Below are 27,934 nucleotides of genomic sequence, written 5' to 3'. Positions count from 1 at the left end.
TTTTTTGTACGTCAGTGATTTTATTGACTTCATCTTGACAAATGTTCAAAGCTACATTAAACAATGTGTAAGCTGCTGACGTGCGGGAATAAATAAGCTGCTCCCGACTCACTCACAGTCACACACAATTAACTGACCGGCGACAACGCGTGACAGTTTAAATAATCAGTCCCGTTTCTCACATTCACTCTGCATCGGGGAACCGATGATTATAAAATCACACTTCAGGGCCCCGTCCGAGATCGCTGCAGATCCAGGGTCATTGCCGAGGGATTTGTCTATTTAACATCATTATATTGGCCAGGATGTTCTCAGCTCAAGGTGAGGAAAAGGATTCTCTCCCAGGGACACTGGTTTCCCAGATCTAACCCGGCCCCCTGGGCTCTTCCTCTCTGTGTAATTCCCCGGCACGCCATTTGGAGCAGCTGTTGAATCCGGACACGTGCAGCTGGATAGGATGCGGAATTGCGTCACTACTGGATCGCTTTGGACGTCACAGAGTGTGAGACTGGAGCTAGTTCACCATTCAGATGTTCACAGATCAACTGTCAGTCCGGGTCTGGGTTCCTGCAGAGATCTCAGTTCCTTCCCACCAGTCTGACTGAACTGATTCCTCCACAAGCTAAAACAGATGGGAGAATAAAGATGAAATAAACAGATTACACAACAGTGTCAGTAACAGGGGACCGGGGTTAACGTTTCAACAACACTCACAGACAAATATCACCAGTAAACCCGCGGATCCGCTGATATTTTATTACATTGAACATTAACACAAATACTCACTCGATCAGCTTCAGACTCGGGAGGGCCAATATGAGGCGGCGGAGAGCGGGGACAGATCGGTCCGTGAGCGAGTTGAATCCCAGCTCCAGCTCCATCAGTGATATGTTTGTACTGAGAGCAGAGGCAAGATCCTCGGCACCAGAATCTGTGAGACCGATATCCCTCAGCCTGGAGGTGAGGATGAAGGACACAGAGTGACAGGAGACTGTAACACAAGTACTGATCACATTAATGTTCAGTGTCAGACACCCAGTGACTTAAACACAATCTCCCAGAGTCTGGTACTTACCCCAGTTTCTCTATTCCACACTTGGGGTTTGTCAGAGCCACAGACACCAGCTTTATTCCTGAATCTCCCAGTTCATTATAACCCAGGCCCAGCTCTGTCAGTGATGGGTTTGTTCTGAGTGCGGAGGCGAGATCCTCAGCACCAGAATATGTGAGACCGACATCCCAGAGCCTGGAGATGAGAGAGACTGAGGGTGAAGGACACAGAGAGACAGGAGATGGCACAAATCCCTAGTGCTTATCAGTTATACAATTACTGATCACATTAATGTTCAATATCAGACACCCAGTGACTATAAACACAATCTCTCACAGTCTGGTACTTACCACAGTTTCTGTATTTTACACTCCGGGTTCCTCAGAGCCGCAGACACCAGTTTCACTCCTGAATCTCCCAGTTCATTTCCCCCAAGGCTAAACACAAACAGACAAATTGATGAACAAAGTGATTCAAACCGTGAGTCTGGGGGAAATTTCTCTCAGTCGGATATTTCAGGAAATATTAACCACTTCAGCAAATCACTGAACGGAGTACCCATCACTGCCCAGCTCCAGGGTATTCACTGAATATCAGTAATGTAGTCTGTCGGTGTGACCCTGTAAACTCCACATAATCTCATTCCCCGATGGCTAGAAAAATGTTCCTGATATGAGAGCGTTGGGAGTATCAGGGATGAAGGATGATAGAAAGCCCACAGTGAGGAAAATTTGTGAAAGGGAATGTGTCGATGGGAGATGGTGGAAGAGACCCCACCTGAGGGAAAGAGGTGGGAAGAGAAAACCTGCAGGAGAAAGAGAGGAAATAGTAAACATCCCGTAGGAGGAATGAGGATGAGGATGAGAGATTCTGCAGGAGTAAGGGATATGGGTAAAAGGAGATCCCGAAGGGAAAAAATGGGAATGGGGAAGAGATCCCACGGGGGGAAAGGGGATGGGAAATACAGATCCCTCGGGAGGATACCAAAGGGAAGAGATAACTGCAGAAGATTAGAGGATGCAGAAATAGATTTTACGGGATGGGTCTTTCTGAATAGAGGACCACAATCGGGAGGAGATGCCCAATGATCTGATGAAGTCTCCAACATCTCTTCACAAGGAAACACAGAACCCTCCCGTCTTTGGAGAATTACTGACCGATCCCCTGGGTATTTGTCACTATTCTTCACAATCTGATTTACGACTGTTTAACCCAAATTGTTTTACTTTGAAACAACACAACGGAACTGTTTCACAGTTCAGAGTGAAAGATAAATCAAGTTACCTCAACTCCTGGCACTTGTGCAGCCCGGGTCCCAGCCGCTGGATTCCTTCACACTGAATGTGACAGCCCTGCAGGTCAGGTGTTTTATTGTATCACAGAGTCCGATGACATGAGACAGGACCGCGCAGTCAATCGGGGTCAGTGCCATTCCACTGAATGAAAGTGTTTCCACAGATCCCAGTGCGGCCTGAGCCAGTCCATGATTCTGAGACTCAAACAGGTAGTGCAGTGTGTTCAGGAGGCTCCTTTTACGAGATGCAATCCTCGTGTTTCCACTCTGGCGTTTAACCTCCTCCTTCACCCAGTCAATCACCCGGCAGGTTGTTTGATGAGGAAATGGACCCAGAAACTCCTCCAGGCCCCGAGCTGTCATTGGGGAGGAGAGACCAGCCACAAAACGGAGAAATACCTCAAATCGCCCATCTGTCATGTTGTGGGTTTCAGTGAGGAATTTCAGGATATCCTTGGGATGTAGGGTCAGGAATTGTGCGACTGCAGCTACAAACTCTTGGATGGTGAGGTGTGGGAATGTGTACACCACGCTCCGGGCAGAATCCTCTCTCTCCAAAAGCTCCATCAGGAACCCGGACAGGAACTGGGAAGGCTGCAGATTGTAACTGATCAAATCTCCATATGTAAATATGATCTTCCTCTCGGACACTCCTCTGAAGGCCATCTGACCAACCCTGAGTAACACATCACGGGGTTTCTCAATCTCACGGCTGTGGTTCTTCAGGATGTTGTAAATATATTACGAGTACAGTTGGGTGATGGTCTTGGGAACTCGCTGCGGGTCCCGGACTCTTTGTGTGAAGAAGGGGCCCAGTGCCAGAGCGAGGATCCAGCAGTATGAGGGGTTGTAGCTCATGGTGTACAGGATCTCATTCTCCTTCACGTGTTTGAAAACAGCTTCTGCCACCGTCTGATCTTCAAAATACCTGATGAAATATTCCTTCCGTTCCTCACCAACAAATCCCAGGATTTCAGCCCAGACGCTGATCTTGGCTTTATCCAATAAATGTAACGCAGTGGGACGGGTGGTCACCAGCACTGAACACCCTGGGAGCAGCTTGCCCTGGATTAAACTGTGCAAAATGTCAGACACTTCACACCACCACTCGGGATCTGGGCATTGGTGCTTGGGTTCTGTATCTCTTTGACTGTCAGCAAAATCAATTCTGTGCTCGAATTCATCCAGACCATCGAATATAAACAGCAATCCCTCTGGATTCTTCCAAACATCTCTCAGGATATTCCCAAAGTAAGGATATTGATCCTGAATTAGTTGCCTCAGGTTTTTTCTGCAGTTAATAGAGTTTAAATCCCGGAATTTGAAACTGAAGACAAACTGGAATTGTTGGTATATTTTCCCCATGGCCCAATCATAAACAATCTTTTGTACCATTGTTGTTTTCCCGATCCCCGGGACTCCAGCCACTGCTGCCGAACTCCCAGATTTGGATTTACTCCGGGAAAAACTGCTCTGGAACAACTGATCAGTCCGGATTTTTTCCAGCTTTCTGCGGAGATGTTTCTCTCTCCACTCCTCGTGGTCTCTGCCTCTTGCCAGCAGCTCATGTTCCACCAGTCTCCGATCTCGAACAGTAGAAATGACCGTGAGCTCAGCGTATCGATCAACCAGCTGGAAAACCTTCACCTTCTCCCTCATCAGGATCGTGTTCACTCTCAGTGTTTCAGTTTGTGCCCGTAGAGTCTCCTTGTGTTTCTGTTGAGCATCTTCCATGGAAACAGAGATAAAATGTTAGATGCTTCAACTCAGAACTCACTATTTAAGTAGACAAGGATTAGCTCAAAGGTTTTGCATTATTTGAACGTATCACTGGATTTTCTTACACTAAATTAAGTTTGATTAACAGACCCCAAAGTGGACGGAGAGGCATGGGCCAGATAATCATCAGATCATCACATTTCCACATTGATTGTTCAGTGAAGTTGAGTTTTCCCTGGTAGTTTACTGAGCCCCGACTAGACAAACACCCACTACTGCCACTTCTATCATTGTTCTGTGGAAAAACTTTCAAAGCCCGGTGTTGATGTGGACTTTGGAGATAGAGAAAATGATCGTGGGCATTCTGTCAACGGAATAGGTCACGGGAATCACAGCTCCCCCTCCCCTCTCACCATCACTGATTCAAAATAAAAAGGAATACATTTGTGGATCTGTGGTGTGGTAGAAGATTAGAAACTTGGAAAACCTACAGCACAATACAAGTCCTTCGGCCCACAAAGCTGTGCCGAACACGTGCTTACCTTAGAGTTTACCTGGGTTTACCCATAGCCCTCTATTTTTCTAAGCTCCATGTAGCCATCCAGAGGAGCCTTAACCAATCCTATCGTATCCTCATCCACCACCGCCGCCGGCCACCCGTTCCATGTACTCACCACTCTCTGAGCCCCTGACATCTCCTCTGTACCTGCTTCCAAGCAACATAAAACTATGTCCTCTCGTGCTAGCCATTTCAGCACTGGGAAAAAGCCTCTGACTATCCACACGATCAACAGCTTTCATCACTTTATACACCTCTATCAGGTCACCTCTCATCCTTCCTCACCCCAAGGAGAAATGGCCAGTTTCACTCAACCTATTCTCATAGGGCATGCACCCAATACAGTTAACATCCTTGTAAATCTCCACTGCACCCTTTCTATAGTTTCCATATCCTTCCCATAGTGAGGTGACCAGAACTGAGCACAGTACTCCATGTGGTGTCTGACCAGGGTCCTATATAACTGCCACTTTACCTCTCGGCTCTTGAACTCAATCCCACGGTTGATGAAGGCCAATGCGCTGTATGCCTTCTTAACCACAGAGTCAAACTCCGCAGCAGCATTGAGTGTCCTATGCCAACCTATTCCTCTATCCTGTAACGCCATCGGATTTTATCTTGTTAAGTAGACTCATGAGTTAACTTATAATACGCCTTATGAAAATATAATGACATGCACTGCATCTCCTTTGTCCACCCTGTTTGGAATGTCCTCAATGAACTCTAGCAGATCTATCAGGCAAGATTTCCCTTCATATTAACTATGTTGACTTTGACATTTTATAATTAGGCTGTAAATACCTCAGAACCTCAATCTTAATAATAGACTCTCACACTTCCCCAACCACTGAGGTTGGGCAAACTGGTCTATAATTTCACAATCAAGAGAGAATCTGTAGATGCTGAAAACGCAGCAACACACACAAAATGCTGGAGGAACTCGGAAGGCCAGGCTGCATCTATGGAAAAAAAGTATAGTTGACGTTCCGGGCTTAAACACTTAAGTAGGTCTGGAAACAAAACGCTGGGGAGTAGAATTGAAAAGTGTGCCGGGGGGGAGGGGGGAGGTGTGGGGAGGAGAGGGGAGAGAGAATTACCAGGCGATGGGTGAAACTTGGAGGGGGAGGGTTGAAGTTGATTGGTTAAAGAGACAGAAGGCCATGAAAGAAAGAGAAAATAAAACAACTTTTTTTTTAAATCTTATTCCTTGGCTTTTACCCAGTCACTAACTGTCTCCTAACGTTCCCTTTACATTAGGCTCCCTGATAAGATCTGGGTCTCACAATGTATCTGAATGCTGCCAGGGGTATGTGGCTTCTCTTAGTGTGTCAGGACCCAATCAGGGTTGTGTGGGGTCTCACAGTGTGTCAGGACCCTGCCAGGAGTGTGTGGGGTCTCACAGTGCGGCAGGACACTGTCAGGTACGTTTGGGGTCTCAATTCAATCTATTCAGATGTGATAGGCAACGTAGGAAAACATTGATCTTGCACACATTTAATTTAGAGAATGTGACACTGGTAGAAATGATGTTCAATAATCAGGGAGTATATCTGTTTCCTGTTCAGAAATGGGTGTGGTAATTTCACTGTTGGCCCTGTTCCTTCTGTAAACCAGATGAAGGACAATGAGGAACAAGTTTGTAGCGATTTACTAAACCCGTGTTCAGGGACACTGAGGGGTTGCTTTGACTGGATGTGGACTGGAACAGCATTAACAGAGGTCTCAGAGACGTGAGTAGTTTGTAAACTTCCTGATTGGTCTATCTCTGGTACCAAATTCAAATTATCATCTTTGGGAATTGTTCCTGTAAGTGAGAGAGACTGAACCAGGGTTCTGGCTGAGATTCCCTATATTTATTTTAAGAGCTTCGAATAATCAAATAAAACATGGTCTGATGCAATATTAATAAGTTTTGCGATATTTGTCCTTCCTATGCTCTGTCCTCTGTTCAATGTGTAGTTGACTGATCCAACTCAGTCTGCGATGATGAACTCTTACAATCTCTTTAGCCCTGCACTGCCACGGGCTCCATTTTCACAGACATGATGGGCTTATGGATGTAGTAAGCTTCTCATCCAGATGGTCACAATTTAACTAATTGCAATATTATTTATAGATATTTTCAGTCCTTTCCACATTCCGTTCCGCAATCCAAAAACCTTTGGTTTCTCTGTCCTAATTCTCATCTCTTCACCTTCCACAGTGTCCAGCACACAAACCGGCACACATCAATTTCAGCTTCTGTGAACTGAGCTGAAGAATTTGTCTCCGATCTCACCCTCAGTAATCCTGTCTCACTGCTAGAATTCCCAGGATTATTGAGTTGGAAATTAAACTGGATACCTTTAGCAATGTTTGCACTAAGTGAGTGCAGATGTGAAGAGAGCAGGGTTCATATGCTGCTTTGCTGATTAAAGTGACGTTATTATTACTATTCTATGAATAGAACTTCAATGGACGAGCAACTCGAAAACACAAAAATAATCTAAAGAAACTGAAGTCGTTTAGAAAATGGTTAAGGATGAGGCTATCCTGGAGCGGATAGTCGCTGGCAAGAGAAGGATTTGACTTTTTGATATGAAGAAATATTCTTTTTTTTGTCATTCTCCAAATTGCCCCCTTTTCCACTCAAACTCCGCTGGGGATCTGTAGTTGCAGGCCCCAGAGCAGTGTGAGCACTTTCCTCAAACTCGCCAGCTCTCTGCCCCTTTCCTCAAAATGTCCTGTGAAAACTCTCCCTCTGGCAAACACGTTTCCCTGTGTCTCACTGTGTTCTCTGTCACAGTGCCAATATTTACCTGGTCAGACCCTCGTGGCTCAACAACTGAACCGCCCGACGCAAATTACAACCGTTGGTGGAAACGGAGGTCAAATTTCAACTTAATGAACTCCGCTTCAGCCTCATCGGGGTCATTGCGTACCGTTCCGATTGCCCCACTACCGGAGGGATGTTGAGGCTTTAGAGAGGGAGCAGAAGAGGTTTACCACGATGCTCTCTGGTTTAGAGGGCATGTGCTATCATGAGAGGCTGGATAAAATTAGATTGTCATCTCTGGATCATCGGAGGCTGAGGGGAGCTCTGACAAATGTTTGCCACATTAAGAGAGGCATAAATAGAGTGAACAGAGAGAATCGTTTTCTGAATGTCTCAAATGCTATTGAAGGTGAGAGGGTGTAGAGTGAAGGGGGAAGTGTCATCGATGCCTGGAAAGCACTGACTGGAAAGGTGGTAGACGTAAATTTTTTGAAGCTTCTAAGAGTTGTTTGGTTAGGTACATGGATAAAGGAAGATGGAGGCATATGGAGATGGAGTCGGAAGGGGAGATTAGAGTTTGGGTTTGATTTACTTGTTAGCTGTTTCGGCACAATATTATTTGCCTAATGGCCTATTCCTCTGTTATACTCTTGAATTTTCAACACATGTTCACTCACCTTTCAATTCACTGAGAATCTTGAGTAAACCTTGAGTGGGATTTGATCGATGGGATGGATCAGAACCTGTTTGAATTTAAACACATTAAGGGGATAATTTATGGAAAATTGTGAAGTGTAATGTTTTGCAACTCAAATTTGAATTAATTACTGATATTATCTCACCATACATCTGTATTTCCTTCAGTATTTTGTCAAACTTTGGGACACCAATCCGCATTTTGACAAATGTTTCCCACATCACCCTGCGGGCGCGGGAGCCTTTCTCCATCACCAGGCTCAGGAGGAGTTTAGAACTGTCCGCCCGCTCTCCCTTATCAGCGAGATCAGAGATTTTCTGTGAAGAGTAACAGTGAACATATTGGGGACTGACAGATTCACACAGTGAATGAGAAGTAAATGATGTGCTCAGTAACGGGATCACACTGAGCAGTCACCCGGACGGGTGCTGATCCTGTCTGGACATGGACTGTACATTCTGAGTGCAGAGCACACGGAGGGACATTCACCGGGAACCTGGTCCAGCAGTCAATGAGATCCTGGCTGGTCTGTGACCGCTTCGTTGACGTGGCTCCAAATCCATAAATAATTCCTCACCAGATTTGACCGTGTAAAACAGAAATCAGAAAATAACGATCACAGATGAAGAAAGAAGTCAGGAGGCTTTTCATAACAGAGTGAGCAGTCTCGGAGAGGTTGCATAAAAGATGATGTGATTCCTCCTTCAGACCACCAGTGTCCAACATGACTGCGGATTACCGGCTCACACCAGATTCATTTCCTTTCCCTTTTTCAGTGGAGGTTTCTTCAGTGATTACACATTACAACATGGCGGCATTCCCCGATTCACACTGTTTGCAGTTTCAGACTCTAATGGAATCATCTCCTCTCAGAACAGAACACACTCAAGCTCCTGTGGCACCCACTAATGATGTCCTGATTCTCATTGATATCCTGCTGTTAGGCTGCATGATCTTTCCAAATCCAAACCTCCTGTCATATTTCCATTTAATACTGTAAGACCGCACAACTGTCACTTGCTCAACTCAATCTGAACAGCTACCCACTAGTCTGCAGGGTCTTTTCACCCCTTTCTATCACTGGTTCAGATTCACATCTTTGAGATTGCATGTACAGTATTTATTTCCCAGTTGTTCTTTTCTCTGATTTAATATCTAATGAGTCAGAGGTCCAACACCCATCAGTCTTGTGATGTTGGAAAATTCAAACATGTTCTCCTTCCCACTCACCTGATGTTCCTTTCCACTGAACTGATTCTCGGCCGTTAACGCCAGGCTCACTCCATGCACCCCTCCTTCCATCGCCTGCTCCAGCCTGTCCCGGTAGAAGTCCGTCAGCTGCAGCAGCTGGGAATCATTCCAGCTTGCCAGGAGCTCAGTGATCTCTGAGCTCGGACCTGTGAAGCACAATGGTGAAAATTAAAAAACTTACTGACCACATATTTGGAGGCAACTTTATCTCTGGAACCAAAAGATGGTGCACCAGGTCACCAAACATAGTCCAAGATATATATAAAGGGTGGGAGGGAGGAATAGGTGTGGTTGGTGAAATGAGTGCAGGCTGGGTGGGGGTTCAGATCGAGCAGGGTTGTAGTGGGGCTTAGCAACATCTGTTGAAGGCTGCCCTTTCTAGTCCCCAGCAATATACCTCTCTGTTTTGGAAGGACTGCTTATTGCTGAGAATATAGTAACCCATCACCATCACTCTCCTGGTACTGCCAATCACCACCGCTTGGCTCTGAGTTACTGGCTGCCTGCCTGGTCAACCCCTTCCTCCGCAAATCTCTGGAATATCTTACAAAATACTGCAGGTACTCAGCAGGTCAGGCAGCATCTATGGAGGAGAATAAACAATCAACGTATCGAGACAAGGCCCTTCATCAGACTGGAAATGAGGGGACAGGAATTTTAGATATTGTCACATTACTTTCTATTCCTTGTGATCCTGATCTGAAACATTAACTGTTTTTTCCCCTCCATGGATGCTGCCTGACCTGCCGAATTCCACCAATATTCTCTGTGTCATTGTGCTGCTCAAAACTTTCAGCATCTGCAGAATGTCTTGTGTTCTGAATACACTCTGTTTTAATGTCTGTCTCGGTTTGCAAGATGAGCATAAAGCACACAGTTATTGCACCCCTTCCACATGTGACTGTTCTGCCAGAGGGTCAGGCGGCATCTATCGAGGAGAATAAACAACCAACATTTAGGGTGCTTCATCAGACTGGAAATGAAGGGACAGAAATTCTAGATATTGCCACATTATTTTCTATATTTTGCGGTCCTGATCTGAAACATTAACTGTTTATTTCTTTCCATGGATGCTGAGTTCCGCCAATATTTTGAGTCTTTGTGTTGTTCAAAACTTTCAGCATCTGCAGAATGTCTTGTGCTCTGGAAAACCTCACTGTTTTATTGTGCATCACTGTCTGTTTGAAGAGCAAACAGCAGACAATAATTGTGCTCCTTCCACATGTGACTGTTCCCCCAGAGATGTTACCTCTCAGTCTCGTCTCTCTGCTCAGTTTTTACAAATATTTTGTGAATTGCTGATATTGGAATAAACTCAGACAAGGTGTCAAGGAAATATTTAAAAATTAAAATAACTTGCTAACATACCCATGTCCTTTCCTGATCTTGACATCACTGAAACTTCTCTCCTGCCCACTCCTTGAGCCATTTTGAGGACAGTTGTGGTCAGATTTTGATGGTCTGTAACAAACAAAATTAACAGTAGGGTCAGATATTAATTGAGGTGTAAAGCAGAACACTGCTTTGTTTTTCAACTGAGGCAAACATTTCCAAATATCTTGGACCTATCCACTAAAGGATTGACACAGCCAGATCCACCCACAGACTGATCTCCCCATGGATTGTGCACCGTGTTGGGATTCTCCGGGGTATCTACTCACTATATTGCAGGCAAATCCCTATTAGGTAAAAATCTTGTGCCCTGGAGGGATGTTTCAATGGAATGGCGAATGTGGTCATCCTACCACAGTTTAACATTGCCTGGCATTGACACCTTTGGTAATATATCACTTGACTCTATAGAGAAACACTCTGACATCCTGAACAATGCAATCTCACCCATAGTATCATAATATCTTGTCCTGAACCACTATCATTTTTCCAGCAGGAATTTAAGATCATTAAAAACTCAGTCAAGATTTCTTTAAGCATATCACCTGGCTATTATATGACACCCTGTCAGGTGTGTGTAGTCTGACAGTGTGTCAAGACTCTGTCAGGGGTGTGTGGCATCTCACAGTTTGTCAGGACCCTACCAGGGGTATGTGGAGTCTCATAGTGTGTTGGGACCCTGTTAGGGGTCTGTGCGGTCTCTCAGTGTGTCAGGAACCTGTCAAAGGTCTGTGGGGTCTCACAGTGTGTCAGGACACTGCCAGGGGTGTGTGAGGTCTCACAGTGCGTCAGGACCCTGTCAGGCGTGTTTGGGATTTCAAACCGCGTCCGGAACATGTCAGGGTTGTTTGGGGTCTCACAGTGTATCTGAACACTACCAGGTTTGTGTGACATCTCACAATGTGTCAGGACCCGGCTGGGGTGTTTGGGATCTCAAACCGTGTCCAGAACATGTCAGGGGAGTGTGGGGTCTCACAGTGTGTCAAAACACTACCAGGGATGTGTGGCTTCTCACAGTGTAGCGGGACCCTGTCAAGGGTCTGTACTCTCTCACAGTGTCTCATAACCCTGTCAGGGGTGTCTGGGATCTCAAAACGTGTCCGGAATGTGTGGGGTCTCACAGTGTATCAGGAACCTGACAGGCGTGTATAGGGTCTCACAGCATGTCAGGACCCTGCTGGGGGTATGTGGAGTCTCACAATCTGTTCGAACACTGCCAGGGGTGTATGTAGTGGGTGGAGTCTCACAGTCTGTTTGAACACTGCCAGGGGCGAATGGTGTCTCACAGTTTGTCAGAATCCTGCCAGAGGTGTGTGTGGTCTCACAGTGTGTCAGGTCCCTGTCAGGGGTGTGTGGGGTCTCACAGTGTGTCAGGACCCTGTCAGGGGTGTGTGGGATCTCACAGTGTGTCACGATCCTGCCAGAGGTGTGTGGGGTTTCACAGTGTGTTTGGGCACTGCCAGGGGTCTTTGGGATCTCATAGTGTGTCAGAACACTACCAGGGATTTGTGGCCTCTCACAGTGTGTCAGGGCCCTATCAAGGGTCTGTAGTGTCTCACAGTGTGTCAGGACACTGCCAGGTGTGTGTGGCATCTCACAGTGTGACAGGACCCTGTCGTGGGTGCTTGGGATTTCAAACCATGTCCGGAAAATGTCAGGGGTGTGTGGGGTCTCACAGTGAGTCAGGACCCTGTCAGGGTCGTGTGTGGTCTGACAGTGTGTCAAGACCCTGCCTGGGCTGTGTGGGGTCTCACAGTGTGTCAGAATACTACCAGGGCTGTGTGTCGTCTCACAGTGTGTCAGGACCCTGTCAAGGGTCTGTGGGGTCTCACAGTGTGTCATAACCCTGTCAGGGGTATCTGGGTTCTCAAACCATGTCCGGAAAGTGTGGGGTCTCAGAGTGTGTCAGGTCCCTGCTAGGGGTATGTGGAATCTCAGTGTGTCAGGTCCCATTCAGGGGTGTGTGGGTTCTCACACTGTGTCAGGACCCTACCACGGGTATGTGGAGTCTCACAGTGTGTCGGGACCTGTCATGGGTGTGTGTGTTCGCACTGTGAGTCGGGACACCAGGGGAGTGCGGTGTCTCACAGCATATAAGGACCCTACCAGGGGAGTGTGGGGTCTCACAGCAGATCAAGATCCTGCCAGGGTTGTGTGTGTCAGGACCCCGTCAGCCATGTGTGTGGTCTCAGCGTGTCAAAACACTGCCAGGGGTGTGTGGGGTCTCACAGTTGTCAGGATCCTGCCAGTGTGTTGGGTCCCTGTTTTAGATGTGTGGGGTCTCACAATGTGTCAGGACCCTGTCAGGGGTGTACGGGGTTTCACAATGTATAAGGATCCTGTCATGGGTTTTGTGGGGTTTCACAGTGTGTCAAGGCTCTGCCAGTGGTATCTGGGGTCTCACAGTGTGTTTGGAACCTGCCAGGGCTGTGTGTGGGCTCTCCAGGCAACTTATTTGGGTGAAACATGGAGCAGATGATCGTTGAAATATTTACTGTAGAGAATGTGACAGTGGGAGAAATAATTTTCTTCAATAATCAGGGAGAGATCTGTTCTGTATTCAGAAATAGATGTTGGAACTTTACTGCTGTGACTGTTCCCTCAGCAAACAGCATGAAGAACAGTGAAGAATAAGTTTGCCGGGAAATTGTCGAGAATTGCCAAATCCTTAGTGCAGTTGAAGGGAGGGGTTTTATTGTCTGAATGCAGACGGGAAAAGCATTAACACAGGTGACAGACCCGTGAGCAGTTTGACATCTTCCTTTGGTGCCGTTTGAATATTAACATCTTTGGAATTTGTTCTTGGAAAGGAGACAGGCTAAATGAGAGTTGTGGTCCAGATTCTTTATATTTTTGTTCAGGGGCTTTGAAAAATCAGTTAAGATATGGGCTCCTGTAAGATTAATAATTTTTACGATATCTGTCTTCACTATGCTGTCTCCTCTGTTAAATGTGCAGTTGAGTAATCCAACTCAGTCTGCAATTATGAAGCCTTGCAATCTCTTTCGCCCATGCACTGCCTCCGGCTCCATTTTTACAGACACAGTGTGCTTACAGATGTACAATAGTGAGTTTCTTATCCAGACGGTCACAATTTAATTAATTGCAATATTATTTATAGATATTTTCAGTCCTTTCCACCTTTCTTGCCACAATCCCACAACCCCTGGTTTCTCTGTCCTAATTCCCATCTCTCACCCTTCCACAGTGTCCATCACACATCACATCAATTTCAGCTTCTGTGGACTGAGCTGAGGATTTTGTCCCCATCACACGCTCACTGATACTGTCTCCTGATGGAATTCCCAGTATTACTGAGTGGGATATTAAACTGGATAACTTTAGCAGTGTTTGCAGTAAGGAGGCGCAGATGCGAATATAGTTAATTTCATATGCTGCTTTGGGGTTGAACAGACGAGTTGGGGTGCTACCTGCTTTTCTCATTAAATTATCATTGTTATTCTGTGACGAGAACTTCAATGGACTTCCGGTTCTAAAACTGATTTCCTGCAGGATCTGAGGGAATTAAGATGAGGGCTGTATCGGGGATTGGGTGGCTGTAGGGAAATGATTTCACCTTTCAGAATAAGACATTTCCTATAATTTCAATCCTCAGATTGCCCTCTTCTCCATTCTGACTTGGGTGGAGGGATCTGTGGTTGCGGGACACAGAGAGGAGTGATCTCTTTCAGCAAAGCACCCATCTCTCTGCGTTGTTCCTCATGCTATCCTGTGAAATCTCTCCCTCCAACAAAATACTTCTCCATGTGTCTCACTGAACACCACTGAGCACAGGCCCAGAATCATCAAACGCTCCTCATAGTTAAAGCCTGTCATTCCTGTCATCATTCTTGTGAACATTGTGAGCAACAACTTTACTGAACACATTTTCAGCAATAACAGGCAAATCGGTACCAGGGTAACTTATGGGGAAAAAATGATTTATTTTTACTGTTCTACTAACCATCCCAAACTGAGCACCTATGCTCAGGTTCATTATCAGAAGATTAAACCATTCCAGGGTGAATGCAATTTTTAAAAAAACTGGAATTATTTGAGATGGTCAGCAGGTATGGAATGGCCGTGGGAAGAGGAACAAAGACACAATTCAGTTACACAAATTTCACAGAATGGCTTCAAACATTTTCCACTTTTAGTGCAGATCACCCGCATCCCGACTTTCTCAAATCGAAACGTAACACACACAATCTAGTGCAAGATCTTAGCGGGCCATCCCAGCCCCGAACCGTCAACTGTTTACTCTTCTCCATAGATTCTGCCCAGCCTGCAGAGTTCCTCCAGAATTTTGTGTGTGTTAACTGGAGTCTCTGTATGATTTCCGCTGCCTGACAGACAGGTGACAGTGGGGGGCAATATCCACATACAGTTTGAACACTCGACCGTGTCCATTTCTACTGTTGTATACACGGAACAGCTCACTTAATCTCAGCTTTTGGAATTGGAGCTTATCCTCTCCTCAGAATATCAGTCTTTGCTTCCCAAGGAACTTCAGAACCAAATATCTGAGCCCAGAAGAGAAACACTCGCTCAACACGTTAAAACCTCAGTGGCCCGATGCTCCTCGCCCCACAAACACTACCTACCCAATGCTGCATTTTCCAAATTATTTCATATTTACACCAGCTACATTTTAAATTATTCCCTCCACATCTTCCCTCCTCCACCGGTTCACAGAGTTTTGGGTTCGATTCACATCCCGGCCCGATACACAATTCAGACCCAAATGGAAAATGTGCAGGTTTCATTTAAATCACTTTTGTGTACAAACACTAATTTCTATTCACATTCCTCCAGCTTCACTGGACGGGAACACTGAAACATCATGAAGTGAGAAACGGCAAGAGGAGGTCTTACGCGACCACTGTTTCATTTACGGTGAGTGTCACTTTAGAAACGTCTGGAGGAGGCGGGACTATGAAGTCAGTGTAACAAGCTGTAACAGAGCGCTGGGACTGGCCGTGAGAGGGGAGAGAGGGGAGAGAGGGGAGAGAGGGGAGAGAGGGGAGAGAGGGGAGAGAGGGGAGAGAGGGGAGAGAGGGGAGAGAGGGGAGAGAGGGGAGAGAGGGGAGAGAGGGGAGAGAGGGGAGAGAGGGGAGAGAGGGGAGAGAGGGGAGAGAGGGGAGAGAGGGGAGAGAGGGGAGAGGGGGAGGGAGAGAGGGAGGGGGAGAGAGGGAGGGGGAGAGAGGGAGGGGGAGAGAGGGAGGGGGAGAGAGGGAGGGGGAGAGAGGGAGGGGGAGAGAGGGAGGGGGAGAGAGGGAGGGGGAGAGAGGGAGGGGGAGAGAGGGAGGGGGAGAGAGGGAGGGGGAGAGAGGGAGGGGGAGAGAGGGAGGGGGAGAGAGGGAGGGGGAGAGAGGGAGGGGGAGAGAGGGAGGGGGAGGGAGAGAGATGACTGCAAGCTGCTGGCGGGTATTTTACTGAAACAACGGGTTAAGTTTGATACTTTCCAATACCCAAAGGATTGGGTTCATCAACGGCACATAATACATCGGATGTGTGACTGGTACTCGTATGATCCATACGTGGATTTTGTTGGGAGTATCCTGTGGCAATCACGTTTGTTGAACTTTACCTGGATCCGGGTGTGCTATGTGGTAACCACTTGTGCGAAGCAATATTCTGTGACTGTCATCGTGTGAGAGTTCTACGTGGATTTTTGAATGACTCGGCGGATAAGATCTTCGGCAACTCTTACTTCGACTTCCCCAGCGTGGATGCCGTGGAACTGCGTGATCCCCTCTCTCTACATTTTAACATGGATTTACAAATATCTCCCCTCATCCATTCCTTGAATTGCTGAACCTTTCTACTCTGCCATCTTAAGACTTTAGTAAATGCTCCAGAGCTTGAATTTTTGGGAGCCACGCACATGCATAACACTGTTGACTTCTGTCTATTCCAGGCATGGGCAAACTATGGCCCGGGGGCCATATGCGGCTCGTTAAGCTTTTTAATCCGGCCCGCAGAACTTGATGAAATTATATTAATAAGCCTTGTTAACGTTTTTTCCCCGCAATTCTGGCGTTTTCCCAATAGATGACGCACTCTATATACATTGACCTTTGTTGAGGTGCAGCGTATTACTCCACATTTGCGCTTTACTCTTTGTTCGGCTCAACCTATTTGTGTGAACAGGCGTTCAGCGTCATGAACATCAACAAAGCCAGCCACAGATCCAAGTTAACTGACCAACACCTCAGATCCATCCTGAGAATCACCACAACAAAACTAAATCCAGACGTTGATGCGCTGGCTAAAAAGGGAGACCAACAACACTGTCCCCACTGAAATTAAAAATAAGTTTCTTCGTTGTGTTATGTAAAAAATGCATTTGAAAATATTTTTTCAATAAGCCTTACATGTTACATGTCATTTCTGTCAAGTGATGGACATGAGTAGTACGCAGGTGCACGTACGTTCTCAAAACAAAAAATATGCTCCAGATCAAATAACGCGCTCCGTATACTGGCGCACTGTCACTGTTCTGTCCTTGTGCTGGTCGTTGTTGAGTTTTGACACAGGGGACAATTGAATAAGAAGGAGCAGGACAAGTGGACCTGCATCTCCTACCGTTTTTGAAATAAAGACAGTCAGGAGGAGAGTGATGATGATAATATCTTGAAGGATAAGAGAATTTTCAGTGCTTTAAAATAATAACTGTTACTATTAAAAAAGCTGTATTTTATTCATTTAATTTTCAGTGTTTTAAAAGTAATTTCAATAAATAGCTAAATACCATGGGACTTCAAAGACAGATATTTTGTTGTAATGCATTTGTTCATTTTCAATTGAAATTAAAGCACATGTTTTCTACATATCCCATGATATTTTATTTTCTCTTATGAGGTGTATTACCAAAACACTCCGTCCATCTGCTCCTGGTCCGGCCCCCCTGTCAAATTTTAGAACCCTTTTTGGCCCACAGGTCAAAAAGTTTGCCCACCCCTGGTCTATTCCGTTTAATTTTCTATATTCTCAAGTAGATGCTAATAAAGACAGCGGTTTTAACATTAATCTCGGACTTCAACAGAATCAAGGGCTTTGCTTCCGCTGGCCATTGAGGAGAAGAGTTCAGAACACCCTCAATCAACACATGAACAATAGATGTATCCGTCTGAAATTTGAAATTCTGAAAAGGGAACAGGCGTTTGGTGTACAGATCCCGCACCTTCGCTTTGAAGCAGGTGGCCATTGTTCTATAGACCTGTTCTTAATCTTTACTAAGCCTGTGGAAAATGTCAATCGTGCAAACAGTTAACATAGAAAAACATGGAACATAGAAAACCTGCAGCACAATACAGGTCCTTCGGTAAACAACGTTGTGCCGAATGTAAACCTATCCTAGAAATTACTAGGGTTACCCATAAGCCTCGATTTTTCTAAGCTCCATGTACCTATCCAAAAGTCTCTTAAAAGATCCTATCGTATCTGCCTCCACCATCGTTGCTGGCAGCCCATTACACCACTCATCACACTCTGTGTAGAAAAAGTTACACCTGACATCTCTTCTTACCGACTCCCAAGCACCTTAAACATGTGCCCTCTTGTGGCAGCCATTTCAGTCTTGAGAAAAAGCCTCTGACTATCTGCACGATCAATGCCTCTCACCATCGTATACATCTCTATATGGTCAACTCTCATCTTCTGTCGCTCCAAGGAGAAAAGGCCAAGTTCACTCAATCTGTTTTGATAAGGCATGTTCTCCAAACCAGGCAACATACTTGTAAATCTCCTCTGCACTCTTTCTATGATTTCCACATCCTTCCTGTAGTGGGGAGACCAGAACTGAGCACAGGGTCCTATATAGCTGCAATATTACTTCTTGGCTCCTAAATTCATTTCCACGATTGATGAAGGCCAATACACACCGAATGCCTTCTTAATCACGGAGTCAACCTGCGCAGCAGCTTTGAGCGTCCTATGGACTTCGACCCCAAGATCCTTCTGATCTTCCACAGGGCCATAAATCATACCATTAATACTATATTCTGCCATCATATTAGACCGACCAAAATGAACTATTTCACACTTATCTGGATTGAACTCGATCTGCCACTTCTCAGCCCAGTTCTGCATCCTATCAATGTCCCACTGTAACCTCTGACAGGCCTCCACACTATTCACAACACCGCCAACATTTGTGTCATCAGCAAACTTAGTAATCCATTCCTCCACTTCCTCACCCAGGTCAATTATAAAAACTACGAAGAGTAAGGGTCCCAGAACAGATCCCTGAAACACACCACTGGTCACCATGCAGAATATGACCCGGCTACAACCACTCTTTGCCTTCTGTGGGCAAGCCAGCTCTGGATCCACAAAGCAATGTCCCCTTGGATCCCATGCCTCCTTACTTTATCAATAAGCCTTGCATGGGGTACCTTATCAAATGCCTCGCTGAAATCCATATACACTACATCTACTGTTCTTACTTCAGAAATGTATTTAGTCACAACCTCAAAAAATTCTAACACTAGGAACAGAAAAAGCAAAGCTGCCAGAACTGGCTCAAAATAAACAAATATCTCCTTGATCGCTGATACAATTCAGAAACAACTTGTTGTTTGGAAATAAAGATCCGAAATAAATACCTGAAACTGAATTATTCTTAAGTCAATTCCCCAAGAGTGTGAGAGCTTTCTGACAGTGTAAATACTGTGTACCGTTTCTTACAAATAATCCCGCCCACAACCCCACACATATCACATGTAACCATGGCAACACACAGAGTGCTGGGAGAACTCAGCAGGTTAGCTAGCATTTAAGGATGGGGGTAAGCAGTCGATGTTGTGGACCGTCCCTTCATCCGGACTGGACTGGAAAGGGGAAGAGGGCAGATGATTGACTGATTTGGAAGGTGCGGCTTGTTGCTCTGTGAGACTCGGTGCTCAGGGACTGCGAGCAAGCAGCTGCCTGTCCGGTCACATTCCACAGAACAGGGAGCGGCCGTTCCGCTGAAATCAAATCCAAACCGGTTCGACAAAACACTGTCATTCAAGTGTGAAGAAAGCTTAATATTGCATTTAACCCCTTCTTCTACAGGTAAGAGCAGTAGAACCAAAGGCACAATGTAAAGAACATTACTGGGCTCTCGAATGTCGACTACTATTTTCCATAGATGCTGCCTGGCTTGTAGAGTTCCTCCAGCATTTTGTGTCTGTTCATATGATGACCCCACCACTCCAGGGATCAGGCTGGTGAATATTCATTGCACTCTCTATAACAAATACTCTCTAATCTCTTTGTTCATCCTCTATGGAATTAATTTCAATCTTCTGTAGCCCTGTGTTGCCCCAAACACTCACCTCCCTCCCCTGTCACTATTTCCAACTTCCATCTCCCCCCTCACCTGGATCCACCTCTCACTCCCCAGCTCTTGCCCCATCCCCACCCCTCACCTCTTTTCTCTGACTATTTCCCATTCACTCTGTCCAGAGGGAGGGTCTCGGCCCGAAATGTTAACGGTCCATTTCCTTCCACCGATGCTGCCCGACCCACTGAGTTCCTCCGGCAGTTTGTTCTTTGAATGTCAAGCAACTGAAACTTTTTTACTAAGCTCCCAAGTGGAACCTTGGCAAATGCCTTGCTAAAATCCACGTAGGCAACATCCACTATCTTGTCTTTAATAAGAATGCTGAGACACGACCTACCAGGCACAACGCCATGCTGACCATCCTGGATCAGTCAATGTCTCTCCACATAGTCATATATCTGGTCCCTTAGAATAGCTTTCAATAACTTTCCCACTACTTACATCAGGATTCCCGGCCTCTCATTTGCTGGTTTATTTTTGGAGGTTTTCTGAAGCAGTGGAACAACATTTGCTATCTTCCAGTCTTGGGCTACCTCACGTGTCGCTACGGATGATTTAAATATCTCTGCTTGGGCCCTGCAATTTCTGCACTTGCCTCCACACCATCGTAGGGAGGACCTTGTCAAGTCATTGTCCCTAATGTGCTTTGAGACAGCAAATAACTCCTCCTCTCTAATCTGTGTAGGGTCCATCTATTACATCGAGTCATTTTGCAGTATGGCCGTCCCTGTCCATATGAGAAAAGTTAAAATCACCTACCATCACAAATTATATTTCTACAACAGTCTGCAATCTCTCAGCAAATCTGCTCCGCTAAATCCCACAGACTTTTGGTGATCTGTAACACAACCCCATTAATGTGGTTGTATCATTCTAATACCTCAGTTCTGCCCATAAAGCCTCAGCAAAGGAATTCTCCTGTCTTTCCTGACTGAGCACTGCCGGGACATTTTCCTTGAGTACCAATGCACCCCTCCCCCATTTGATTCCACATGCACATACACATTTAAAACAATGGAAATACAGAGCAGCCAGTCCTGCCCCTCCTGCAACCAAGTCTCACAAATGGCTAAAATGTCATAATTCCACATGTTGATTCATGCCCTGAGCACATCTGACTTTCCTTTAATACTTCGTACATTGAAACATGCGCAGCTCAGAACATTAGTCGCATCATGGTTAGTCTGCGATTCCTGACTTTGTCTGCTGTCCTAACAACATCTGTTTGAGAAGATTTCTTCTGCTCGCACTCAGTAGAAACCAGCCTGGAGAGTATTTGTAGCTGACAGAAATGATGTTGTTTCTCTTAATCCATTTGGACAGTAATTGTCTCGTTAACATGAACATGTCAGGACTCCCTACTCCCACTAAGTTCACAGCCGATCCCGACCAAAGCCGAGCCTTGTTCTAAGTGCTGATCGGTGTGCAGAATCATAGACAACACTTACCTCTGATGCTGTAACCGGCCGGCGTTCAGTGTGGTCCCAGCAAATCACAGTCCGACTTCCCCGGTGACCAACAATGGTCTTACAACGACGTTCACACTCTGTACGGAGAGTTGAGTCTGAGCTGCTGCTCCTGAGGCCACTCGGCTGTGATGTGTCTGCCGCTCATTTCAGATGGACAGGGCCGGGTGAGCCGGGGTAGAGCGGGACTGCCGCAGCCTGGTCACACCAACTCTCACCGGCTCAGGATGGGTCTGACAGCAGGATGGGGGCGGGAGTAGGATCAATGTAGCAACCCTTAAGAGGAAAACAAACAGGCTGCGTTAACCTTTCTGTCCGGATTTCCGTGTGGATTTCTCCTTTTTCTTTCATAGCAACCAGTGGGGCGGAGTTTCTCTGTTTAACTCAGCGAGTCCTGAGCTGCGAATTTGATCGAGCCCGGGTTCTGGGAAGGTCTGAGCTCCGCCCTTTATGTAAACAGGACTGCCCGGCGTAGGTTCGGACTCCCCAACCCTGGGAAACGCACACTGCTGAATGTGGCCAGGCATCAAGGGTTTACAGACTACACAAGGCTTGACTGTACCAATGATGCCCCCCTCCCTGGCACTCCAAACAATGCCTCGAAGCACACAACACAAGCCAGCCAGGAAAGCCACTACCCTCACAGCTGAGCATCCAATGTCTGCAACAGCAAAGTTAATGAGGACTCTGGCCAGAAAGCATCCAGACTGAGCTCACAGAAAGAGTGTACATATGTGCGTTGTTGCCTTCACAGCCATTGTCAACACTTCACTCATCCAGGCTGCTGTTCCCCCGTGCTTTAAATCATCCACCATCATCCCTGTATCAAGGAACTCTACACATTCAGAACAAAGTGACCTGCTGCCCAGTGGAGCTGTTGCCGATCAGCATTAAGTGCTTTGAATGGCTGATAATGGCAAGATCAAAAATTCCAATCCTGGTTCACTGGACACTCACCAGAATGCTTACCGACTGAGTCGCTAAGTGGCAGATGACGTTGCATCTGTCAATCCCTTTGGCCTGACATGCCTAACAAAGAGACAAACAAAAATGTTGTTTCTGGATTTCATTTCAGCATTCAACACTGCTGTCCCACAAACCTTGAACTAATTTCCACTGTTATGGTCTGGTCCAGAGCCCGCATTCCAGTTCTTGATCAGGTTCGCGGACTCCGGATCTTGTAACCGTCCCTCGTTTCACCCTGGAGCCCAATTAGTCACACGTGTGGATCACCTTGGCTTGCTTGGGCTCAAGGAGGTGCACCTGATGCCCATCGGCTGGCGGTATACTTAAGGGGCTCTGGGACTGAGTAGAGTTGGGGGGTTGTCAAGTTCATCCTGGCTTGGAGTATGCACCATTATAGAGGAGTTCTGCGAGTGAGTCTGGAAGTCACCCTGGATCGAGCTCCCTTCCTATCCCTTGCCTCTGTCGGGTAAGCCAGGCCGGACTGCCACTGCTCGGTGGAGGGCTCTGCCCCTTCCTATCCCTCACCTCTGATGGGTTGTGCCCTGTGATCTATCCAGGCCCCCACGTTCCTGCATAGAAGGTCCGGGCCCTGCCCAGGAGTTATGTGTCCTACCCAGAAGACTGCCCTTTCCTAACCCTCACCTTTGATGGGTTGTGCCCCTTGAACTGCCCAGGCCCCTGTGTTCCTGCCTGGAAGGCCCGGGACCTGCCCAGGAGCTATGCGGCCCACCCAGAGAACTCCAAGATCCTGCCTGAACCCCAGAATCACTTTGAACGCCACGTCCCTCACGCACACCACAGTCTCCACATCTTGTCTATCGTTTAGTTGTTCCCGTCCTGTCCCTGGAACTTCAGTGCCTGCATCCTGTATTTGGGTCCAGTCTCATGTCCCCTTATGACACCTACGCCTCTGTCTAAACATACCACTATGCAACTGGGTGGTGGACTTTCTAACCAACTGACGACAGACAGTCAGGGTGTACAACTGGTCCTCCCTTCCCATCATCGTCAACCTGTGAGACCCTCAGCCTTGTCATGAGACCATTGCTCTACACTCTGCTCACACACAGTTGCAAATCCAAACACCCGAACAAGGCCTACCCGTCATCAAGCACGTATCCACATAAAGCTGCTAGAACAGTACCATAATATTATCAAGGTGACACACCCTGGTCAGGGACTGTTCGACCCACTCACAATTGCCCATCAGGGAAGAGGCTACGTAACATCCACGCCAGGACAATCAGCCTCAAAACAATTATTTTCCCTAAACAGTAAACCTGATCAACACCTCCTCTCTCACCAACCCACCCCTCCATACCCTCACCACTAATTTAACATTCCCTATCAGTCAACATATGTCCAGATACTCCTGTGCCTAACATCACTTTATGAGCAGACGATCAATATCAGTCTCCATATGCCCACACACTGCTGTGCCTAACATCACTTTATGGACATACAATCAATGTTTTTTTAAAGCAATCATACTGTATGGATTGTGCTTTTTTATTATTATGCTCTCTATCATTTTGTTTTTTTTTCCTGTCCTGCTTCAGATCGAGAGTAACAATTATTTTGTTCTCCTATACACCTGTGTACTGGAATGATATTAAACAATCTTGAATCTTGAACCCTGGGGAAAATACCATGACCAACCACATTATCTAATCTCCCTCTTGACTTTATAAACTCCTACAATGTCACCTCCATTCTCCTCTGGAATGAAGATCCAGCTTGGCCAACCTCTCCCTATGAGTGGGCCCTCTAGTCCAGGCAACATCTTCAGCAATCTCTTCTGCACCGTCTCTAGATTGATAATATCTTTCCTACAATAGCATGAACACAACTATACATAATACTCTGTGCAGCCATAACAACTATTTACATGACTACAATATATTGCCCACAATCCAAAATGTGAAGGCCAGAATGATTAAAGACTTTATTTCCAGCCTCTATACTTGCATGTCCACTTTCAGTGCACAGTACACTTGTACTCCCAGGTCACTCTGTTCCACAGCACTCCATGCCCTCCCATTCACTATACCAGTCCCACCCTGGTCTGACTGTCCAAAATGCACCATCTTTTACTTGCCCACATGGAAAACTATTTGTCATTCCTCAGCCCAACTCCATAACAGACCCAAGGTCCCTTTGAAATTCAAAGTAACCTGTCACAATATAAGCAGACTCCCGAATATCGTGTCAAACCTGCTAACCATGCTACGTACATTCATATTCAAACCAATGGCATGAATAATGAATTATAAAGGTCTCAATTGTGACACACACATTCCGATAATCACAGGCCTCCACTCGCGAGATCCAAATTCAACCATCACCATCTGCTTCCTGTCATCGAGCCCGGTCTGAATCTACCTCTTCAGTTCCCAGTGAATCCCATATCACCTAATCTTACAGATCAGCTGCCATGTGGAATCTTGTTACAGACTTTACCAAAGTTCAGATGAACAACATCACTGTCCAACTTCACCCATCCCCGTAGTTACCTCTTCAAACATTTCCAGAATACTTGAGAGGTATGATGTCCCTCTGGGTGGTGTAGTTGGTGATTTCCCCATAACCAACGTCAAACCACCCGAGACTTCAGCTTCACTGCAGACTCAGTAAGTTCTGATCCCAGCTGCAGAATTACCAACTTCTATGCTGCAAGTTCCATATCTTCAGAATCACCAGACCAATATTACAGTTTAACCCACATACAGACTCCTCTGGGATGTTTTGGTGTTTGTAGAATTTATCTATCTGGACTGAAGCGTGCACACTGTCTGTTCTATATTCTCAGAGACTCCATCCCAATATTATAACCCACACACATACTCTCCTAGGACACTTTGGAATCAGCGATTTGCCGTGGTGTTCCTGTCATTTCCGATTCACAAACTAAGGAGGAACTGGAACCTAATGACCCTCTGCCTGGGCCAATGCTCAGGCTGGTTCACCGGTCTGCAGATTGTGAGAGGATGCGAATACACTTCAGCTTGTATCAGCAGCTAAACTGAGCACGTTTGATCAGTATATCATTGCTGTGAGGAATCTCACCCTGCACAATTGGCTGCCATGTTTCCCACAGTGTAGCAGGAACAAAGTGGTTTTAAAGAAAAATCACTAAATAGAAAACACTGAGAACTCAGTGCATCAGGACACATCTGTGAAAGGAGAAATGGTGGAAGACCCAATTTCAGAAATGGGACTGTCCAAGATCCTGCCCGATCAGCTGAGCAATTCCAGTATTTTCTCCTTACTTTACATTTCCTGCAAAAGTAGTTTTTTTTCTTCTACTTGAATGCACAGATATGAATTGGTTGCAAAACGTTTGGGGCACCCCAAACTGTTCAACAGATTTGTGTTAATGCCACCCCACTCCACCAATTTGTCAGTTTTCAGTTCCTTCTGACCCTGATGTAAACACATCTCACACAGTAAATACTCACAGCATTCTTTCCTCCCACTATCATTCTGTTACATTTGCTCCCGAGGCCACTGTCTCTACCCTGAGAGGTGGTGAACACAGAGCAATAAATTGTGCATCTCTTCTTACAGCTTTGGCTAGCTGTTACCCTGGAAATGGAGGAAGTGACTCACCAAAAATAAATGGAAAAGGAAACACTGGACCTCTAACATAATATATTGAGATTATTACAATAAAGATTAACACTGCAATATTTTTTAACGGTGGAACTAAAATTGACATGGCGGTGTTTACCCTGCCACGTGCTGTACTAATGTAACCGCAATTAACCAAAAAAATACACAATTCCTGGAAAACAGTGAGGTAAAACGTGAATGACAATAGGAAGTAGGTGCAGTAGTAGGCCATTCGGCCGATCTAGCCAGCACCGCCATTGACTGTGATCATGGCTGATCATACATAATCACTACCCCGTTCCTGCCCTCTCCCCATATCCCTTGACCCCGCTATCTTCCACTTTGCAATGAAGACAAAAGTTAGAGGAAAGATTGCTGATAGATATCATTGAGCTGATGGGATACAGTCTGGACAAGACTGAACAAGATGGGCAGGGAATGAGCAGAAAGAATCAGGTGGGAGAAGGGATCAAGAACAATCCCTGATGGTCCTCCAGCAAAACACAGGTACTGAATTAATAGTACATACTACTGTAGAAATGATTCTAAAATGACAACACTAGGACAAATAAGAACTGGCATCTACCCTTGCCCCTCACCAAATTTCATCAACACACCATAAAACGTATCCCATCCGGATACCTCACACCTTCGTACAGCTGCACTCTTCTTTTAGCTTCCAGAAACAGCAAAGAACTGAGGACACAGCTGAACACATCATGGAAACGAGCCTCCCCATGGACTCGCTCTATACTTCCCGCAGCCTCAGTAAGTCAGGCAACATAATCATCACTAATCAAATCTCAGTGAGATTTCTCAGGTCCTGTTGAATTTATTGCCAAGTGCACAAGTACGGGAAGGTACAGAGAGACACTGACTTGTGGCAGCATCACAGGCAAGTACATTCAGATAACACACGGAACACAAATTACACGATTCTCCGTCAGTAACAATATGTTTACGTCATCCTGCTAATAGGACCAGAAAAACAGGGGCTGAGCAGCGGCTCATCTCTGACGGTTCGGTTTGAAGGTCTCAAGAGCCCGGACCGACCCCGGCAGATTCTGCGAAGGAAGCGAGGCGAGGCCTGCAGTTCGGGGAAGTTCATCCCCTCCCCCTTCAGGATTCACCGACCACCCTGTGTTTCTCACTCCCTCCCCACCCCCACCTTTTATTCTCCAGTTCTCTTGTTTGAATTCGGGACCTCCCCGCTCCGGACCTGTTTCAATACTCACCGAAAGGAAATTGTCCCTGGCTCCCCGCCCCAGGGGGCGAGGGTGGGAACCCCCTCCCGATCCCAATCCCACCGCCGACCAGCTTCAACAAAGAACGAAAAACAACACCGCCCTTCCCGCACTGAGCATGCGCGATGTCGCCGGCGCGTCACCAGGTAAGGGGGCGGGGCCTCGGAACCTGCCTGTCCAGGTAGAGCCATTGTCTCAGATTGCTCCTGCCCCACCGAACTCATTTCTGCGTACCTTGACCCTGTCTTATCCCCCCTTGTTCAATCCCTTCCCATGTATTTTCGTGACACTTCTCACGAACTTTTGGATTTTATCAAAGATTTTAAGTTCCCTCGGCCCCACTGCTTTATTTTCACCATGGACGGTCAGTCCTCATATACCTCCATCCCCCACCAGGAAGGTCTCGAAGATTTCCGCTTCTTTTTGGATTCCAGACCTAACCTATTCCCCTCTACCACCAGTCTCCTCCGTCCAGCGGATTAGTTCTTACTCTCAATCATTTCTCCTTTGCCTCCTTCCACTTCTTCCAAACCAAGGGTGTAGCCATGGGCACCCGCACGGGTCCCAGTTATGCCTGCCTTTTTGTTGGCTTTGTGG

At 46.3% G+C, this 27,934-nt stretch overlaps 1 protein-coding gene across 2 annotated transcripts; it reads right to left on the bottom strand.

The window, feature by feature from the left end:
• LOC132387752 (NACHT, LRR and PYD domains-containing protein 3-like) lies at positions 1-27,462 on the bottom strand. 2 transcript variants are annotated; one of them, XM_059960114.1, is made up of 11 exons: positions 27,329-27,462; positions 21,498-21,791; positions 10,695-10,787; positions 9,306-9,472; positions 8,221-8,392; positions 8,056-8,121; positions 2,336-4,072; positions 1,402-1,488; positions 1,076-1,246; positions 787-954; positions 1-622 (listed from the first exon to the last, which is right to left on the bottom strand). In XM_059960114.1, the coding sequence occupies exons 3-7, from the start codon at positions 10,753-10,755 to the stop codon at positions 3,087-3,089; spliced, it is 1,452 nt and encodes a 483-aa protein (XP_059816097.1). In that variant the 5' UTR covers positions 10,756-10,787; positions 21,498-21,791; positions 27,329-27,462; the 3' UTR covers positions 1-622; positions 787-954; positions 1,076-1,246; positions 1,402-1,488; positions 2,336-3,086. The 2 variants fall into 2 exon arrangements, with proteins under 2 accessions (XP_059816097.1, XP_059816098.1); XM_059960115.1 differs by lacking the exon at positions 10,695-10,787.
• Between the last annotated feature and the right edge of the window lie 472 nt (positions 27,463-27,934).

This window comes from Hypanus sabinus, unplaced genomic scaffold (assembly GCF_030144855.1).
Source record: "Hypanus sabinus isolate sHypSab1 unplaced genomic scaffold, sHypSab1.hap1 scaffold_2178, whole genome shotgun sequence".
Taxonomy (NCBI): Eukaryota; Metazoa; Chordata; class Chondrichthyes; order Myliobatiformes; family Dasyatidae; genus Hypanus; species Hypanus sabinus.
Note: the sequence above shows the minus strand (reverse complement) of the source record. Positions and strands in the feature narration are given on the sequence as shown.

What these genes read in the sequence shown, in the direction of transcription:
- LOC132387752 (XM_059960114.1), bottom strand. Translation starts at nt 10,755, where the DNA reads ATGGCTCAAGGAGTGGGCAGGAGAGAAGTTTCAGTGATGTCAAGATCA. An exon ending in AAGATCAGGAAAGGACATGG is followed by an intron (nt 9,473 to 10,694) that starts GTATGTTAGCAA and finishes TGTGCTTCACAG; the next exon opens with GTCCGAGCTCAGAGATCACT. An exon ending in TCAGTGGAAAGGAACATCAG is followed by an intron (nt 8,393 to 9,305) that starts GTGAGTGGGAAG and finishes TACTCTTCACAG; the next exon opens with AAAATCTCTGATCTCGCTGA.